The sequence below is a fragment of the Paramormyrops kingsleyae genome, chromosome 2 (assembly GCF_048594095.1).
Source record: "Paramormyrops kingsleyae isolate MSU_618 chromosome 2, PKINGS_0.4, whole genome shotgun sequence".
Classification (NCBI taxonomy): Eukaryota; Metazoa; Chordata; class Actinopteri; order Osteoglossiformes; family Mormyridae; genus Paramormyrops; species Paramormyrops kingsleyae.
In genome coordinates this window covers 29,287,016-29,306,386 of record NC_132798.1, presented here as the reverse complement: position 1 = coordinate 29,306,386, position 19,371 = coordinate 29,287,016, and the positions used below count along the sequence as shown (strand labels likewise).

At 42.6% G+C, this 19,371-nt stretch overlaps 2 protein-coding genes across 13 annotated transcripts in view; one reads left to right on the top strand and one right to left on the bottom strand.

The window, feature by feature from the left end:
• The window catches only part of LOC111847265 (multiple C2 and transmembrane domain-containing protein 1-like), a 106,933-nt gene extending 103,111 nt beyond the window's left edge, over nt 1-3,822 (top strand). For all 6 annotated transcript variants that reach the window (XM_072708892.1, XM_023818295.2, XM_072708891.1 and 3 more), the window contains one exon: nt 2,467-3,822. In XM_072708892.1, the coding sequence (XP_072564993.1) occupies nt 2,467-2,538 (72 nt within the window). In that variant the 3' untranslated portion in view covers nt 2,539-3,822. The remainder of the gene's footprint in view (nt 1-2,466) is intronic.
• Nucleotides 1-19,371, bottom strand: part of slf1 (SMC5-SMC6 complex localization factor 1) — a 39,317-nt gene that overhangs the window by 6,282 nt on the left and 13,664 nt on the right. For 5 of the 7 annotated variants that reach the window (XM_023818299.2, XM_023818302.2, XM_023818300.2 and 2 more), the window contains 4 exons: nt 17,939-18,031; nt 16,464-16,646; nt 7,547-7,983; nt 4,532-4,633 (listed from right to left, as the gene is read on the bottom strand). In XM_023818299.2, coding sequence (XP_023674067.2) covers nt 4,532-4,633; nt 7,547-7,983; nt 16,464-16,646; nt 17,939-18,031 — 815 coding nt within the window. Of the gene's footprint in view, nt 1-4,531; nt 4,634-7,152; nt 7,984-16,463; nt 16,647-17,938; nt 18,032-19,371 lie in introns of those variants that run through there. The other 2 variants (XM_023818298.2, XM_023818297.2) reach the window with 2 other exon arrangements.

Here is a 19,371-nt window from a genome sequence, read left to right as displayed (position 1 = left end):
TTACGGGGGGCATGGTTGTAACCCCCAATAATCAAAACCAGCCATTGCAACCCCAGTGCCCCCCCTTAAATGTGTGGAGACCTGAACCTCCCCCCAATGCTGAACCCAAAGTTTTGCCCTTGCCAAAAAGCAACAATTTTTAAAATCCTCCCAAACACCAATTGCTTCCACAGTTGCTGTCATTGCTCTTTGTTGTATGCTTAGCTGGTCACTGCATCTCCTGTTTCCCTGCGATTCCTCTTGCCTTGATTACCACCCTCCCCAGTCACTGCGTTTTCCAGTTTCTTGCTACTGTCATAAGTTGGGCCATCAATTGGATTTGAATTGAAATTTCTTAAGCTTCCCTGCCAATACTTGGGGCCTTATAGACGATGGATTTGGAAAACTGCAAGTCAACATTGTTTGCTTGTGTATATTTGCTTGTATATAATATTTCCACTGTCAGAATCTGTTATAAATGTCTTTCCCAGGGTTAGTACTGTAGGGCAGTATGAAAGTTGCAATATTTATGAAAGCAGTCATTGCATACAGTTTGAATGAAGTGTTGTCTGTAGTGGAAAAAAAATGAAAATCAGACCCATGTTTCCATGTTCCTCTCAGTGGGAGATTCATAGTCTGACCCAGCAGCACAATTACACGTCTGCTGTACCGCTCTGAATGTAGACAATAAAACCATATGAATCAGCATACACAGATGGAGGCGTATAAAATTTCCACTGTGTTGCTGCTCAAGTGTCTGTTGTAGTTGGCAGGAATGTAGAACTCTACACACATGGAAATGCCGTCATCAGCCAAAGTTTTGAACGGCCGCTCCCTGGAACTGTGCTCACGTGGCTTTTTCCTGCACTTGCAGTGAGGGATAGTGGCTTGAATCCTACATTCGGGCTCTTGGGGATGTTCATGCTGAGGCTACAGTAAGCTGTACGTTTCTGAGCGAGCGCCATTACCTCAGTGGTTCCTCAGGAAAATTGAATTTTCCCTAAATATTTTGTCATTCTTCGGTGATCCAGCCTTGAATGTGATTATGGAAGATGGTTGCAAAAATTTTGTTTTGATGAGTTCAAGCCTTGTAAAACTGTGACATCGTACCTACCTTTTAAAACTATTGCCTTGTGCATGAACCTTCCTTTAGTCTTTGAAGGCTTCTCCAGAGGTTTTACTGAAAGCCCCTCACTGCACTCATTGTCCTTTTGCCTCTTTTCATTGTCATGCAGAGACTCTGTCTGCTAACCTGGCTTTAGCAGAGATTTCCACCCAGAGACGCGATCTGGCTTGGGCAGGTTCTCAGTGGGAAGAGGCCAATTCTTCTGCTCAGCTCGGTCACCCATAGTTTATCGCTCCTCCCCAGCCTCCTCGTCCTTGGTTTCTTCGGGTTAAGTCATTTTCGCTGAGCACTGGGGTATCCAAATCGGTTCGGACTCCCCCTTCTCAACAAGTGAGGGATTTTGTTTTTCTTTCTTTTTACAGATCCATAGCTAATGAAGTAACCCATCTTCATGGTGTCCATTAATTATGTGGGGTTTTAGAGGAAAGGTTATATAATGCATGAATTAAGGCTGGTGTTCAGGCCAACTTTGAGAAAAGGAGATTAAACTGCAATCTCTGTGGCGAATACTGGCGGGAAAGCAAATCTCTGACATTTTATTTCAGCGGCTATTGTCTGAGGTAATGTTGTAGTTTCTGTGACCCAGATGACTTCTTGTATTTTTGTCTTGTAGTTTCTAAGATGTTCTTTCAGCTACAGTAGATGTTTTGAGAATGAGGGGAAAAAGCAAAGTGATTGTTTCTGTTTGGTATTTCTTTCAAAATTAGTTTTTGCAATTTAAATTGCACAGTTTGCGGGTTTTTTAAAAGGAATCTTGCCACTCGGACTCGTGATTCCAGTGCATGGCAGGTACCTTCATATATCATCATTTGCCTTTGATACATTGCTGTGACTGGTGTATAAAACCTGGTTCAAATATACTGTGTGACGAGCCCCCAATGCAAACTAGTGTCACTTATTAGAATGGCCTAAGCTCCTCTGTATTCACCACAGTGAAGCACAGTGTGTCCACATCGGAATGGTGATGCAATGCTTTGTAAAGGTATAAATCCCGTTTCATCTTGTTACTCCCAATGGTCCTCGAGTTCTCAAAAGGCAGCAATTCACCGCGAGTCGGCACCATTGCCGTTGTGTTTTTAAGTCAACTCACTGTTAGGCTACCTTTCACTGTGCCCGTTTCACGCCCCGGTGAGGACCGTCGCTGTCTGGGAGGGGGTTCATTTCTGTTCTGTGCCTGAGTGCTGAGCGGGACAGCTGTCTTTCAGTTCCCTCTCTCTTTCCCATGCTCTCCACCCCTGTTGTTTGTCTGAACCCTTCCCAGAGTCCTCTCTGCTGCAGCTGGAGGACGATTCAGATTCTCAGGCTAACCCCAACCTCCTCTGCTCTGTCCACCTGACTGAGCCTCTTGTATGTTTTAACAGGTGCAGCACCAACAGCTGAAGCTAGATCCCAGTCAGAGCCCCAGCAAAAGAAAGAAACACATCCCAGGCTAGTCCAGTCCTGCGAAGCACCCAGAAGATGGAGATTTGGCTGAGGCCACGCCTCCTCCCCTTTTTCACTTTCCATAACCTCCTGTTTTTTTGTAAAGTATGTACAGATTTTAAAAAGTGTAATTATTTCTGTAAAAAATAGTTTTAAGTATTATTTTTAGCCATTGTTTACCTGTGTGGAGTGGGAGAATGGCATTGGTACTCGACCCCTTTCAGTGGCAGACGAACAATTGCAATTTCTCACATAATCAGCTTGACAGCTTTAAAAGCACAACGCTCTCTTGAATGGTTATACTGAGGTGATGGATTTGCATATCTCGGTAACAGATTAACATGCGAGTGATTGCCCATACAAATGTATTGTCATCCTCTACAATGCACACAGAAATATCAGGGATATCTATCAAAAAGCGTTTCCTTTCGTCCTTGCGAAATGGTGTGAATCATGTGAATCACCATTGGTGATCTTTCAAAGCTTAAAGAAGTCTTCCTCCGCATTTCTACACGTGCAATTTTAACGATATAAGAACACTGCACAGATGACGATAAGGTTATTAAAAGGTTGTAGCTTTCAGTGTGTTAATTGGCTTGTACAGAAAACACAAGGGAAGTTATTTACTCGGAAATGCAATATGGAATTACCCATCAAATTCAGCCTGTGGCTTTGTGTGTTCTGTTTTGCATGGATTTCCTTCGGGTACTCCCCTTTCCACCCGTTGTGTGTGTGTGTGTGTGTGTGTGTGTGTCCTACAATGAACTGGCATCCTGTCCAGTGCTGTTCTCCCGTCTTGCAGATAAGGTCTAGGCTTCAGGCTGTCTGTGACCCTGCACTGGATAAGCAGTGGGAATATAGATGGATTGATGCATTATTAATATATAATTTTTTATAAAGTAAATTAATTTTAAAGAATGTGAATATGTATTGTAAGAAATAAAGACAATGTAAATGGAAGATGAATACTTTAACATTCTTGGGTTGATTTATCCTTCTTTTGTAGAATTTTTATATACTTCTATTTCTTGCATGGTTATCGATGTAAGTTTGACCGTCATATTCTGCCTTCCAAGTTTGGAGTGTGATGCTAATTGTGATGCTGGTACTTCTCCTTCCCCTGACTTAAGAACACTTGATGTAAAGTATCTCTTTGAAATGAATGTTTATTCCAGCATGATAAAAAAAAAAAAAAAAAAAAAAAAAATCGCTCTGTATGGCCAATAAATAGTGTATTTAAATATCTTGTTTCCAATCCTAAACATGAATGCCTGCTTTGACGGGTACTGTAAATGCATTGTGGTATGGGTTGATAAGGACGCCGTATGGCTGCAAGGCCGCACCATTCCTTATGAAGGCTGCGATGGTACGGAAAGTGGGCCTTCGTCAGATAGCTTATAATTGTGCGAGGACCTGGCCTGCACACTTTAACCAGACATGTAGGGTGCTGTACTTACAGATGGAAGAAAGGCTTTTTTCACTGTACTTTTTCCCTTTGTATTTCCTTCATTTCTTATGTCCAAGTGTTCAGCCATGCTGCTGTTTACGGGACCACATAGACACAGTCTTCTTAAATTCCACTGCAGACATTACAGCTTCCATTATGGAAATTTTAGGAAGAGCTTCCAAATAGATTTTAACTAATTTCTGAAAATGGAAAAACGTTATAAATATTTGAAACCAACGAGAAAGTTTGAATTTTACACTTTTCAAAAAGGATCGATCCCATTTATCAAACTTGTTTTAACAAATCGCACAGCACTTTTTTTTGATGCAATTTGCAAGACAACCAAAGTATTTTGATAAAAGGCAAAAAATGTATCATGGCAATGTGAAAATCACTAACCTTATAAGGCTTTTTCATTTTTACATTTTAAACCATGTAAATATTTTATTAGACTGTTTTGTATGATTGTGACCAGGCCAGGCTGCGGTTTCTACATGATGTAGAAATGTATGCATTCTTACCTACTGCCTGTAATTTGATCTTTGAAATCATTGTTTCTAGCAGGTAAACCAGTACTGTGAGGGGATTTTATCACGATAACAGCTAATAGCAATGAGAGGTAGATACAAATGAATGCACTTGGATGTCAGTTGCTTTTCCTGAAAATGAATGGTAAAATATTAAATTAATAAAATGATTTTTAATACAAAAATACACGATTGCATCTTGTTGACTTTGATTGCCGCACAAGTGACCTGAAGCTTGTCGAAGATCAGAGTGCACTTCCCGTTCTACGTTGCCATCGGTAACATTAAACAGGAAACGACAGTAGTGCCGCATCATTAACACAGACGCCAGGTGCTGGCTGAGGTGATGCAGTGCAGCTGTAAGTCCTTTATGCCCGTGAAAGACCCGTGACTCATTTTCTGCCATTAGGTCTGTTTAAAGTCTACAAGTCAAATGTTCAAACCCATGTCAAGTCATAATTTATGACTTGTCCACACTGCATTCTTCAGAATACCACAATCACTAGGATTCACATTCGACACAAGCCCCCTTTCAAGGGGAGCAGTCCACCACAGAAGGAGGTCAGGAACACTTGCTTATTACTTAGGTCTGCACATTCCCATTGCTCTTTCTCTGACAGGCAGACAGGACACAGCAGTACTAGGGTTCTAATAATCTTTCCTGAAGTCAAAAAGGTTCTCTCAGGCAACTGGCCATTCTTCAATGTTACTGCATGGTGCCCCAAACCTGGACTGACATTCTGCGAGCTGCCAGAAGTGAGGGGCTCTCCTCATTAACCTCGCATGGCATCCAGATCAGTGTTCTCCATCTCTGTCTACTCTGATGGCAAGACTGCACACAGCAGACCGCTGGTGACGACTGCATATGCCAAGGTCAGATTCGTAAGCACTGCCAACTTATTTTTGAGCTTTTTGTAGAAAATACCATCTCAGTTGAGGCAGGTCTCTCTTGCCTTAATACAAGCATACAACTGTTGCTATTCTATAAAATTCTTCTATGCTTTTACTTGTGCTCCTTTGCTGCAATACATAAAAATACCATTTAAGTTAAAGTGCGAGGGAAACTAGATAACTAAAAAATGGTGTATTACATATTCTGGTTTGTTACACAATTTAAAGGTAAGTGATATATCTCTGTAGCCTCGCTTTATTGAATAACTAAACTCTATACTGTTTATATTTTCTTTTTTTTTTTTTTTTGCAAACTCCGGACTACATTGTGAGATTTCTTTACATAAACTGATATGTAAAAAGCATGAAGTGTGAGACTGGGAAAGTGTTACATTCATTAGATGGTGCCCTGCCCTGCTAGGCTACATCCACAATCATCTTCATCCACAATCAGAGGGATGTCAACACGGCATATACACACACGCTCAATGGCAGGTCAGCTCAACACGGCACATACACTCAATGGCAGGCCAGCTCAACACGGCACATACACTCAATGCCAGGCCAGCTCAACACTGCACATACACTCAATGGCAGGCCAGCTCAACACGGCACATACACTCAATGGAAGGCCAGCTCAACACGGCACATACACTCAATGGCAGGCCAGCTCAACACTGCACATACACTCAATGGCAGGCCAGCTCAACACTGCACATACACTCAATGGCAGGCCAGCTCAACACGGCACATACACTCAATGGCAGGCCAGCTCAACACGGCACATACACTCAATGGCAGGCCAGCTCAACACGGCACATACACTCAATGGAAGGCCAGCTCAACACGGCACATACACTCAATGGCAGGCCAGCTCAACACGGCACATACACTCAATGGAAGGCCAGCTCAACACGGCACATACACTCAATGGCAGGCCAGCTCAACACGGCACATACACTCAATGGCAGGCCAGCTCAACACGGCACATACACTCAATGGAAGGCCAGCTCAACACGGCACATACACTCAATGGCAGGCCAGCTCAACACTGCACATACACTCAATGGCAGGCCAGCTCAACACGGCACATACACTCAATGGCAGGCCAGCTCAACACGGCACATACACTCAATGGCAGGCCAGCTCAACACGGCACATACACTCAATGGCAGGCCAGCTCAACACGGCACATACACTCAATGGCAGGCCAGCTCAACACGGCACATACACGCACAATGACAGGCCAGCTCCACACGGCACATACACGCACAATGACAGGCCAGCTCAACACTGCACATACTCAATGGCAGGCCAGCTCAACACGGCACATACACTCAATGGCAGGCCAGCTCAACACGGCACATACACTCAATGGCAGGCCAGCTCAACACGGCACATACACTCAATGGCAGGCCAGCTCAACACGGCACATACACGCACAATGACAGGCCAGCTCAACACGGCACACACATGCTCAATGATATGTCTTCTCAACACGGCACACACACGCTCAATGACAGGCCAGCTCAACACGGTACATACACATACACTCAATGGTCAATTAAGAGACTGGATGTATTTAGAGAGCAGGGAAAAAAAACCGTGCAACACAGGAAAAAGAGGCACACACTACACACAGAACAAAGGCAGGACTCAAACCTACAACCCAGGAGGTGTGACACAACGGTACCACTCACTGAGCCACAGTATAGCCAACCAGGCTACATAAAAATATTTAGTGTTAATTCACCTTGTCTGCAGGTTGACTAAGATATTCAAAAACACCATCTGTTACTGTTTGAAAACTTGTCCAAAGGGTATGTTCTATTTTCAAGAAAGGAAATCTTTGATTTTTTTTTTTTACTTTTGGCATTGTGTTTTTGAATTCTGGTCCTAGAGGGCATTACTCTGCAGAAGGTTTATAATTATTTTAGTGTAACTTCTGAAACTATTCGAACAGAAGACGTAACTTAGTCCTTTCAAGACCGTTTGTAACTGTGAGTTGGGGTGACCTGGTAGAGTAGACGGCTGATGCTGTGACTGACAGCCAGGCTGCGGTTTAAATGGGAAGGACCATCATAGCTAACCCGGGGAATCGCAGCTGTCCTGGGTCCCCAGAAGCTGTGCCACATCAGCCTCCAGCACTTCTACCTGGAGCAGGAGAAGACGTGTTTGGGTCCCCTGGAACTGCGTCACCACGCCAGGCATTATGGGTAGGTGCCGTCTCAGGCCCAGCAGTGTCTCCAGGTCCTCAGCCAGGCGCACCAAGAGGGGGTCTCCCCAGGCAGCGGTCACCCGTCGGGCAGAGTGGGCAGCCAGAGCCCGGGATAAGCGTGGAACGGCATCTCGAGGGCTAGCCGACGCCTCATAGGACGGGACGTTCCGCACCAGCACGTAACTCAGCAGCAGGCACCTCAGCAGGCAGGAGCAGGCCTCCAGCAGCGGGGGGTCTATGGTCCGCACATCCTGGGCGTCCCGCGCGGAGTCCCCTTCCTGGGCCCACCTCCCGAGCTCCTTCTGTAGGGCTGGGGAGACCACGTCCAGCGGAGTCCTGCCCTGGCCATCCCGCAGCTCCAGGAGAGGGGAACCTGGGGGGGGGGGGATTAGGGTCAGTTACTGCTTTAGATTCTCACTCACACTTACTATTAATGCTATGTACACCTCCCTGCTACAAAGTGTGTAGTACTTTGGGCTAATGAAGTCTGCATATAACAGCAGTTTTTAAAAACAGTCCTTTGATAATGAGCCATTTCTATTATTGTTGCTATTAGTCTGCAATGAATTACATGGTTTAATAGTAAATATTAGGAATGAGAAAATTAGATAGATAGATAGATGGATACTGTACATGGATGGATGTCTGCTTTTGGCCATTGAATCTTGTGGCATAAAGAAGGCAAAGCTGCCTTTAAAAGGAGCTCAATTGGTCAATAAAGCAGAAAGCCAACCTGGAAGAAGTCAATGAGAGAAAAGCAGATAGAAACAGAATAAAGAGCAGACAAATTAGCACACTGACAGACATCAATGGGAGTGACTGTTTCCACAGTGTACCTACATGTTGTAGCTCAGCTCACAGCTAACTTATGTTGACATAATTAACTGACCTTATCAGGTCAAATTTGCACAGGCCAATTTAACGTTACTCACCTGATACAGTTAATGGCTGTAACTGGATATAAGGCTAAAGTTAGCAAAGAAATGTGCAAAAATTAAAGGTGACGGTGGCTGATAATACACACACAGCCCGTATTGTCATTTAAACAATACATGCAATAACAGTCCTTTGCTGTAGGCTTCTCATTCACTTTCACCTTCTCACTATTTTCCTGCCGGGAATTGACTGTAACAGGATCACTCGAAACGTGTCAGCTGAAGGTACTTAGTTAGCCTTTGTGAATGCATTTTGAAAGTCTAACTGACCACTTCAGTTGCTAACCGGCACGTCACCACACCACACGGCTGGAATGTCCCAGCCGCTTGTTAGCTAGTTCATGCCGGAACGCTGCAGCACAATGCGTCTCGGTTTACAGTGGTTTCAATGGCCAGACAGTGACACATGGGGCCGTCTTCTTCCTTTGAAAGAAAAGGCTGTATTATCTACAACAGACATCTCTAGTGGGCCACTGAGATGATGGTATATATATGGCTTCTCTATAAGTAGCTGTTCAAAGAAGTTATTCCACAAAAGAAAACAACAATAGACAATGCAGAGGTTGAAGACGGAACCGTTGGTGTCATAGTTGCATGTGAACTGAAGGGAGTAAAAGCCAGCCTATTATTATTAGGCAGTGTCTGCTTATTACCAAGGCGAGACTGATATGGCTTTGTCGACAGTTTCGACAAAAGAACATCCAAAGTTTGGGGACATTCTTTTAAGATGAATAAATTGTACAAAAGGATCCTTGCTTGTGAGAGTACCCTCATTTTGTATATTCCAAAATCAGACATTTGTTTTTCGGTTACGGAAAATATGGAGAGCTATGTTCTGCATATGCTCTGCTATGTTCTAACGGACCTCCTTTGTGACATCTCTGCTTTTCACAACAAATAAAAACTAATTTAGTAACTCAGTTGCTACTCAATTAGAAACCGTGAACAAATATATTAACTTCATGAAATACATGAACCGTTATGACTGATTAATCATGAATGAACACAGGATCAGTATGTAACTAACGCTTAGTTTTTGGTTAATTAATACATTACGTAAGAGTATACTACTACATTATTTGTGTCGCCTCAAGTAAAGTGTTAAAGTATCTGTTAGCAGTAGCAATTTTTCCCTAACATTGTCAAGGCTCTGTACCATCTTTTATATCAGTTATCAAGTGTTTAAAGCACATTTTAATATTTTACACTGTGACCTTCTCTCTACTGTCTACTGGATGATTGCAGAGTGTGGATGGATTTATATATTTTAAGTGGTGGGTAAGAACATTTTAAACAAACATTAGCTTATCTGTCACTGTAGAATTAACACTCTTCCAGGTAATAGCGCTGTGCCACCATTTGTTTTAGTCCAAGATAAATAAAACAAAGCTTTGTTCTGTGTAGTAAACAGTCATTAAGTAGATGGCACTAAGAAGGGATATGGCTGTATTCCCATCAACATTTTTCTAGGGTTGTATGACTTCAAAGGACAAAGTGCACTTGATGAAAAACACAAGTCATAAGATGAGACCAATGTAAATAGAATAATTCATAATAATTGTATTAGTACTATCAAGCTGTACATTAGTTAGAATTGCCAATATTTAGAGACTAAAACATACAGTTTACCGCAGAGTAACATCTTGCATGGAATTCCTGGCTGAATTCACTGAGGGTGATGTGCAGCTCAGTGGATTAAGGATCTGTCTCTGGAAGTTTGTGAGTCTGAATCCTGAAGATGACAGAGTGATCATATCGGCGGTCGGCCCTTGAGCGAGGCCTCCACCCTGACCTGCTCTGGGGGGATCGAACGCTCGCTGATACTGCACTCTGACCTCACGTCTATACACATCTGTGTCTCTGACGAAAAGCACCCAACTTCCCCACGGGGATAAATTAAATATTCTACTCTATTCTAATATCTCACCATAACTTCTGAACAAGACCTAGAACTAGTTACCCATACAGAACATAAAACAGCATGTAACCTTCTTAATGCACTCCTTAATACATGATGCCATAAATTAATCTTGAACAACATGATTGAGTTCTGCAGAGTCATATTTAATAATATGCAGAATACTGTAATATTTAGGAAAATAAAAGTATGTGCAGAAAACAGAACAAAAGAAGGCTAGTATGTTTAGGGGGCTATAGTTACCAACCAGAAGCAGATACCTAACATGGGGCAGCATTAATCTTTAATGGTTAGGGGCATTTTTCCCTTAAACATCACTAAACGATCTGACTTCATGCACTAACACACATATCCACGCAAACTGTATATGGATGCAGTACAATAGAGTAATAAAAAGAATCGCCAGCAGGTGGCAACACACTAAAAAAGTAAAACAATATCCTTTGTTTTCACTTTGGCCGTTCTGTGTTTATTACTACGAAATGTAACCGGGAAGGCAAAAGTATTTGTTTTATTAAATGTAATGCAATGCATCTGGTCAGGAATTACAAATTTATGACTTTAGTATTAAGAACGTATAATGAATTTATATCGCGTGCTGGTTTACGTTGCTTATTTGAAGCACAGTACACCGCGAAGGCACAAAGAGCAAACTGCCTTGCGATGTTCTGACAGTGAAATATAAAGCAGAAGGTAAGAATCGGCATTGTGTCGGGGTCACTGAGGAGTAAGAGGCAGGCTACCCCCTGTCTCACTGCAATGCAACCTAACTACAGGGAGTTATTAAAATGCAGTGATTTAAGCATGCACTGCAAACAGAAAGCGATGGGCAAAGTTTTTCTTTCCTTTAACCAGCCCCCCTCCCCCCCCAACTCCCCCCTCGGCCATGCAAAAGAGGGTGGTGGCAAATCAAGCCCCTCAACGGCATAAGAGTCGGCGGCCCAAGGCTGACGAGGTCCCCGCTGCAGCAGCGTCAAGCTGCTTGACAGGCTGAAACCTGGGATGTGACAAAGGCAGAGCGGGGGGCGCCGGCGTGCGCGTGGGGGCTCGCTCACTCGCTCGCACGCGCACTCACCCACCGCAGCCTGATGAATGCGAACGCAGGCTACCTCGCCCTCCCCCAGGACAATGCAATGAGTCGCTGCCTATTCTTCACAATGGCCCATGAAATGCACATCTGTCAATGCTTTGCTATTCCCCTTCAGAGAGGCCGGCGCTTGATACCATATTGGCTGCCGCATCACCGAGAGCGATTGAAGTAAGTCCAGGTATTGGCGTGGTGTGTCAGATACACCGCCTGGCAGATAAACAGAACACCTGGGGGATTAGGCGTAAGCCGCAGTAACAACGGCGAGCGTCACGGCCGGGAACGAGGCAGCGTGGCCTTTAGAGGGCAGGCGAAGACTGCGAATGAAACGGCGAGCGACTAGTAAGGGGAGGGGGGGTGGGGGGGGGGACAAAAAAAAAGAGAGGCAGGCCGCCAGCGAGAATCAGTCCCCATCTCCCCGCTGTCTAAGAGCCGCAGCTGAGCCAGACATGCTTCGATGCAGTTCAGCTGCGGGCCGTACAGTAAACACTGCATGCGACTCCCGCATGACGGACAGACTTGAATTGGGTGAGCAGAGCCAAAGGCCAGAAGCGTGACACTGCAAGTACCAGGAGCAGCTCGCAGGACTGCGAGATAATATAATAAAACCCATTACAGTGAAAGGAAGACATCGCAGTGGGGAGTTCAGTGCAACTCAGGAAACACACGGCGGCTTGTGTTTGGCTAAAGGACGTGGGGCAGCGTGGGATGCAGGACGGCACAGAAACCTTGAGAACAATAAACTCCTAACAGAGAACACCCTCATGGAGTCCAAAAGCAAGAAGAGAGGCTGGAGTGAGATTGCCGCCCCAAGGAGAGAACCCAGATAGAGCTTATACTGTATGTAGCAGTCTATATGACTGCTACATATTATGTAACATATACATGTAACACATTGGCAATTGGCCAATGCAGAACACTTGAAGCTGTTCTAAGTACAAGTGTACTCTTTGCTGAAATCTAACAGAGGGTCAGGGGATAAAACTGTAACACTGCTGGGACAGACAGACAGACACATTCATATTGAATCAGTGCAGCTCCCTGTAATGAAATCACATGTTGTGGATCCATGTTTTGTCATTCTGTCAAAAACTTCTCTAAGCCCTGATCTAAGTCACAGCTCAAATAAAGGCGGACACAGCGAACACACCGAACAGTGTGTATACAGAGATAACCAATATCTCACCATCTGGAATAGTCATATACCGTTAAATGTCTTTAATCACACTATCTTGGCAATTAGATTAAATAGGGGGAGGTGTTTTTTTTGTTCGGCCAAGCTACCATTAAGGTGTCTAAAATTCTATCAATGTGATATTTTTGTCAGCTGCGGAGGACGTGGCGTGCATCCTATACAAATGAATCATCCGTCTCTCTTAGTCAGGATCAGCGAGGTGTGATTAGGCCTGGCTTTTAAGCCTCCTCATTATCCAGCTATTCTCTTGCTCCGTTTCTTGCAGGAAAATGACTTGAATGCTGCAACCTTGAAGCAGCATTTTCCATTTATATTCAATGTATTGCATCTGACAAAGAATAAAAAGAAGGGGGAAAAAAAAACTGATACAAATATCCCCTGGACTAAATGTTAAATGAGCAGAAGTGAAACATTCTGCAATACTATCTATTAAAAATGCATCTCAAGGACATTGGCTTTATGAGGAGGTGAAAAAGGTATGGTAAGCTGCAGTTCTAAACGCACTACTTAAAGACAGATATTCATCCTTGGCAAATAGATCGTGCTCCAGGTTACTTTGTCAAAGTTTAAGGAGTTAAAAACTAACAATAATAAACTTTGAACAAAGGTCATGGTTCTGGCCTAAAGCTTTTGTTTCTTGGAGAGAACGTGAAAAGAAAATGTAACTTCCTATTTAAATAAAGCAAAAAAGAAAAAGACAAAAATGGCCAGAGCTGCAGGAAGTCTAGGCGTAACCAACAGCTTAGGGACTTGGCCGCAATATATGATTTTTAAGCTACGACAATACTGCAGCATTAAGAAATACAGAAATATTCTTTGCACAAGCTTGTGGGTCTGCTGGAGTGTAGGTATCTGTGAACACAGGCGCTCAGGCAAAGTGAGGACTGCTGTATCAGCATGGGATGAGAGCTAGGAAAATCAAAGCCATCAATCACCGTGACACCCCCTGCTTGGGTAGCACCCAAAGAGGGGTGGGCTTTGGGAGATGCCGCGCAGAGCGTCCCGCCCCCCCCCCCCCCCCCCCCGCGGTTCTTCATGAGACAGAGATCTCATTATCTGCCGGAATTCCTCCTGCAAGGTCATCGAAATAATGGAAATATTAAGTGGCCACTTGAACATGTCTCTATCAACAGGTTATTACTCTACCACGGTATAGATGCAACCCTCCATGCCATGGTTAAAACACACATATGTGCACTGTTCAATAATATACAGGGAAACATCGCCTTCCTGTGTCATTCAATGACGCTTCTGGGATGAGCTCATTTTGAAGGGCGTACGTCTATAAGCTGAGATGCTAAGCGGCTACAGAAGTAAATATCAGTAGAGTAGAAGGTAGAAAAAATGACTTAAAAAAAGGCTTAAAGAGAAACTGAGGAAACTGCACAGTGGATGAGTGACAATGTCTCCTTCGTTGGTTATTTAAGAAAACCATGCTTGTATCAACTTTTTTTGCACTTGCTCCATATGATGAAAAATCAGGAAAGGGCAATGAAAACGAGAATGTTCCTAATTTTTAAAAGAGCCATCACAGGCAGTAAAGTAAATGATACAACACTACTGAGTGTCAGCTATTGGGTGGAGATAATTTCGTACAGACTGACGCAGGGGAAATCCTGACCGCTTGAAGGCTCTTTACTTCTTCTTTCTACAATTCCTGTCTTTGGGGTTGCTGACACTTAAGCCAAAGGTTACTTTACATTCCAATCAGGAAGTCTCTGGCCATCTTGCAAAAATCAAACACCCGCGCGAGGCACGAATCCGAGGTCAGGAGGTGGGCAGGGCCAGCCTTCGGCGTGCCAATGAAAAGCGCAGGCCTGCCCTCCGCCGGGGCATTGGCTGCACAGTGCTGCCGGGCTGCCGTGCACTCCTTCATCATTCTCACATGAGCAGTTTTATTTTAAAGCCAGGATTTTTTAATTGCGCTTATAGACATAATAATGGCAAATGCCACGAAACTGACTTTGAAGCACCTCAACCTTCTTTGCTGTGATATATATATATATATATATATATATATATATATATATATATATATATGTATATATATATGAAAATATACACACACACAGTATATAGAGTACATAAGTGCTTCTCAATATTAATTTCCTTTATATGTTCATGTTGTCATTTCTAGAGAAAAACATCGTTATAGAAGTTTTAGAATAATCAGTTTACATGTCAATATTCAATACCTAAAAATTTTAAGCAACAGTATTTAATGTATCTATTTTGAATGTCCTACAAAACTTCCATCATTACCCCTGCAAGTGTCTTTCCATAACAACTGAAATATAAGAAACAGCAGAAGGAATTAGGCAGTTAGTTGAGGACAAAAAAAGCATAAAGTATCAGCTCCAGAGAGCAAATTAGCATTTTTTATCCGATATATTTATCATTGTAATCTTGTGCTGAAACTTCGTAGACGGAGGAGGGACCCAGGTTCTTAGTGTGTCTAATTTTATGAACAACATTTTCTCCTGACCTGTTTAAATCTCTTCTTCTCTTCATTTGCTGCAAACCTATTCCTCCCTGGGACCAAACAATCCCAATCTAATTTTTTTTAGGACAAAATTATGTATGTGTGGTAATGGGAGTGAAATCTAATGACCTATTATTAGTCAAACCGGGCAGCTAAGCGAAGCGGTGGTACATACATCGGTGTCCTTGCAGCCCCTCGACCGCTCCCTCCCGAAAACTGATCTGCCCTGTTTTGACACAACGCGCCGATCTCAAGATCCCGATCAGTAATTGTGCGTGGCAAGCGAGCACAAACACACAGAAGATAGCTTTGTTTTGACAGACTTCCCACAAACTCATGTATGAATTTCGCAAGTGCCGGGACCTGACTCTTTTAATCTCTTCAAAAACACGTTAATGGACAACGAATATGTGAAAGAATTATATGTTTTGACAGATGTTTTGAGGAAATACAAGTACGCAGCAAGGCGGCTAAACCAAGATGGCAGAGAAGGCAAACACGCCTCTGAAAAGAGTCAGCGCTCCAGGCCGCCTTGGATACTCCGCACATTTATTCATGCTCCTGTTATCTCACTGTATTAGTCGTTTACAGGACTATAAACTAAATGCCGCACATTATCTCATTCCAGCATGATGTAATCTATCAACAAATGGCTCATGGCCTGGCTGCCCACAGCTCGTCTCTGCTGCTTTCGCTTTTCTGGCCCGGGAACAGAGCTCAGCTACATTCCAAAGAACTTCTCATATCAACCTCAGGGGAGCTAACAGTTCATTTCTATATCGAACCTGCGATACACTCAACTCTGGGCTATAAATGGAAGCAATATGTATGAGAGTGCGCATGACTGTAGGCCTGCAATCTATATGTATACATGTATGTATGCTGAAGAAACTGGATCCCCTGGGAGATGCTAGCATTTATTTTTCAGGACATTGTGTTCTTGCATTACATACTATATTCAGAATATGAGACTTAAATATAACTATATGCGTTTGGTTCTCCATAAAATAAGGTTTTTTTTTGGTTTGCAATTGAATAACAATGCCTTGGATAAAAAATTCTAAGGATTTTAAAAACAGATATATCAAAAAAATAAAAATAAAAAATTAGGCCCCTTGCCTGCATTTATATTAGCTGCTGCAGTGTTCTGTGAGCCTGGTAATAACCATTTATAAAAACGTTTGTGACAGGGGATGACGCATGTTTAACTGCAGCAGTGTGAGAGCAGTGGCTGACCTGCATACTGTAGCAGCATCTTGGCGATATCAACATGGCCATTGAGGAGGGCGTCATGCAGGGGGCTGACTCCGCCTACTTGGACATCCAGGTGGAGGTTGGGGCAATGCTGTAAGAGGGCCTGCACGCATGCACTGCTGCCATGGTTACACGCTTCGTGCAGGGGGGTCCAGCCGGCGTAATCTGACAACAGACAAACCAAAAAGTAATTAACGGTGTATAAGAAAAGCTGTTTGTTATTACAAGAATGTGTCATAAAGGCTACGGAACATCAAAACAGGAAAAAATTTAGATGGAAAAAAGTTGAAATCTTTAAAACAAACAAATATATTAATAAACATTATGTCAGCCATTTAATTTTCTTTTAGCACTGAAAGGGGAAACAATGACATTTGTACATTTACTGTGAAATTTATTTTAGACAGTCATATGCCAATACCAATTCTGAACTTACCTCCTAAACTGGGAGCTAACTACTTATTACTTATTTTTAATTGCTGTAATGTTTCTACCAAAGATCCTATTATTGACAAAAGAGCTCTATAGTGTCAATAATGACAACATCATCATGCACACAATACATTTTAAATAATACAACCTGGGAATATTTCTGGCCAAACTGTTTTGTTACTACACAGATACTGAAAAGGTATATGTTCTGGCTACTAACATTGCTTTACTAAAGTTTAAATTACTAGCGGCGCATCCATAATGCGTGACTTGTGTGTAATACATGGTTATGAATGCCAAGAACCTAAAAGCTCCAAAAACGAACAAAGACACAAATAACTTACAGTATGCATATGCTTGTTACCAGTTCATTTGCATTTGATTTACATATACCTGAAGTAAAGAATTACAGTGTCTTTTAACACTTCTCACATTTCCTGTTAATCCAAAAGCATCTTATTTTAGCTCTCTGTAAGCTATCGAAACACCATTATGAATTACCGGAGACACTCGCAGAGCACAGAAAACTGGTAGAGCACGAAACATATGCACACCCCTAGCATTTATCCTTTAACGTTCCCCAAGACAGTTACTCGATCAAAGCATGACGGGCAGTTTTTCCTTCCTCTAGACATGTATCAGATTCATTACAGAGGACTTGAGGCCCTTCTTTCACGCAGAGCTTCCTCGTCATCCAGGCACAACATCTCTGCCTTTTCTTCCTTTCCTTCCTGCTTAACATCTTTTCCAGGCGCCCTCCAATTTTCATCTTCCAGCTTCATTCCTAGTTCGCTGCCCAAGTTACATCTGCTTTACACTAACAGCAAATTATTAGGAGAATTTAAGAATGATAGTGTTTTTTCTTGTTGGCTGAACATCTAAACCAAAATACTCCCTGTTTATTCACACACTGTCCATGTATTATTTCAAGGTTATACTGAAGATGCTTTTTTTAATCAAATCAATCACTCAAAAATGAACACAAATGCACAATAAGAATATCAGACTGCAAAAATGGCACCTACCTTTGACGTTGACATCTGTCCCCGGAACTGAAAGGACATTCAGCAGCATCTCCACTTGGTTCCTCTTGCAAATTCGGTGGATGGGTAACTCGCCTTTTTTGAAACAGAACACAAGCACATTTCTTAAGGTCCGGCTGCACCTTGGCCTTTGTATATGACGTGCAGCTCGGTAACCTCCTAAACAAGAGCAAGAGGAACATCACCCAAGAACAGATCAAAAACCACCAATCTGCTGTTAAAAGCAGAGATGCAGGACTTAAAAAAAGAGAGTAAAGCAAAGAGAAAAGCCAATATGTTCCTTCGGATTGTTTGCTTTTTCAAACATGTGGATTTCCAGGTACATTACAGCCCAGTGGCCGTGTATAGAGGCACGCCCCGCCCTGCATCACGGCAGAAGTGGAGGTTATGCTACACAGCCTAGACACAATGGTTCCAACAGGATTTTTCACAGTTCAAAAGCTCCACAGGGCATTATGAATGTGCCACATGATACTCAATCAGCAAGTTAAAATACTCAGGAAAACTAGGCTGAGGATTACTTATTTTTTTCACCTACTATCCTTTTTAGAAAACGATATTTAATTAACAGCATATTACGCCGAGGTGGGCCATGATTCTTGTACGGCTGAATCTAACAAGTGAGGGGAGGCCATGCCTGAGTGCTTGCTGGCACTGTACCACATACCATAAACACTTTAGGGCTTCATACTGGGATGTGGGAGGTAAATTAGGGTTTGCTCAAATAAAGCCCAGTATACTACTAAAGGAAGGGTTAGAGTTCAAGCAAAATAATAATAATAATAATAATAATAATAATAATAAATTAGAAAACAGACAGTATGCATCTTAAAGTATGAGTTTTTCTGCCATATGTCCTGCCAAAAAGCGGAGAGAAAGATCCACATCTGGAAAAACGTATCCTGAAATGAGCATGTTAGCAAAAGGACACCCAGAATCCAGTGGAAAAAGTCTAAGGCCCTTAGATTGACCCCACGCATATTCGGCACTCCAAATTTACTGGAATTTTTCATTACGTATCATTTCATACTTTTAACAACCATCCAGAAAGGAATATATAAAAAGAAATTCAAATAATTCGACAGTTCAACAAAAAGCACTAATGCTTTGGGATTAACAGTCAACTCCCTGCAACACATTCAACGTATAATAGGCTTTAAAGCAAGTGATTAAAGGGCCCGTCCAGCACTCCCAGCGTGTACACATCCTCACAAATGCCAGTACCAATCTGCACACTGTTAAATCACTTTAAGGGCAACAATTTGGACACAAAGCTTCTATTATAGGGGCAATTGCTTGCTCAGCATTTACAAGCACTTTTGGCCAGCCTTTTCTATAAAATTTCAAAAAGCTGACTAATTTCCACTAAATGCATTTAGGTGATTTTCTTCTGTCATTAGACAAGTACGCCTAAG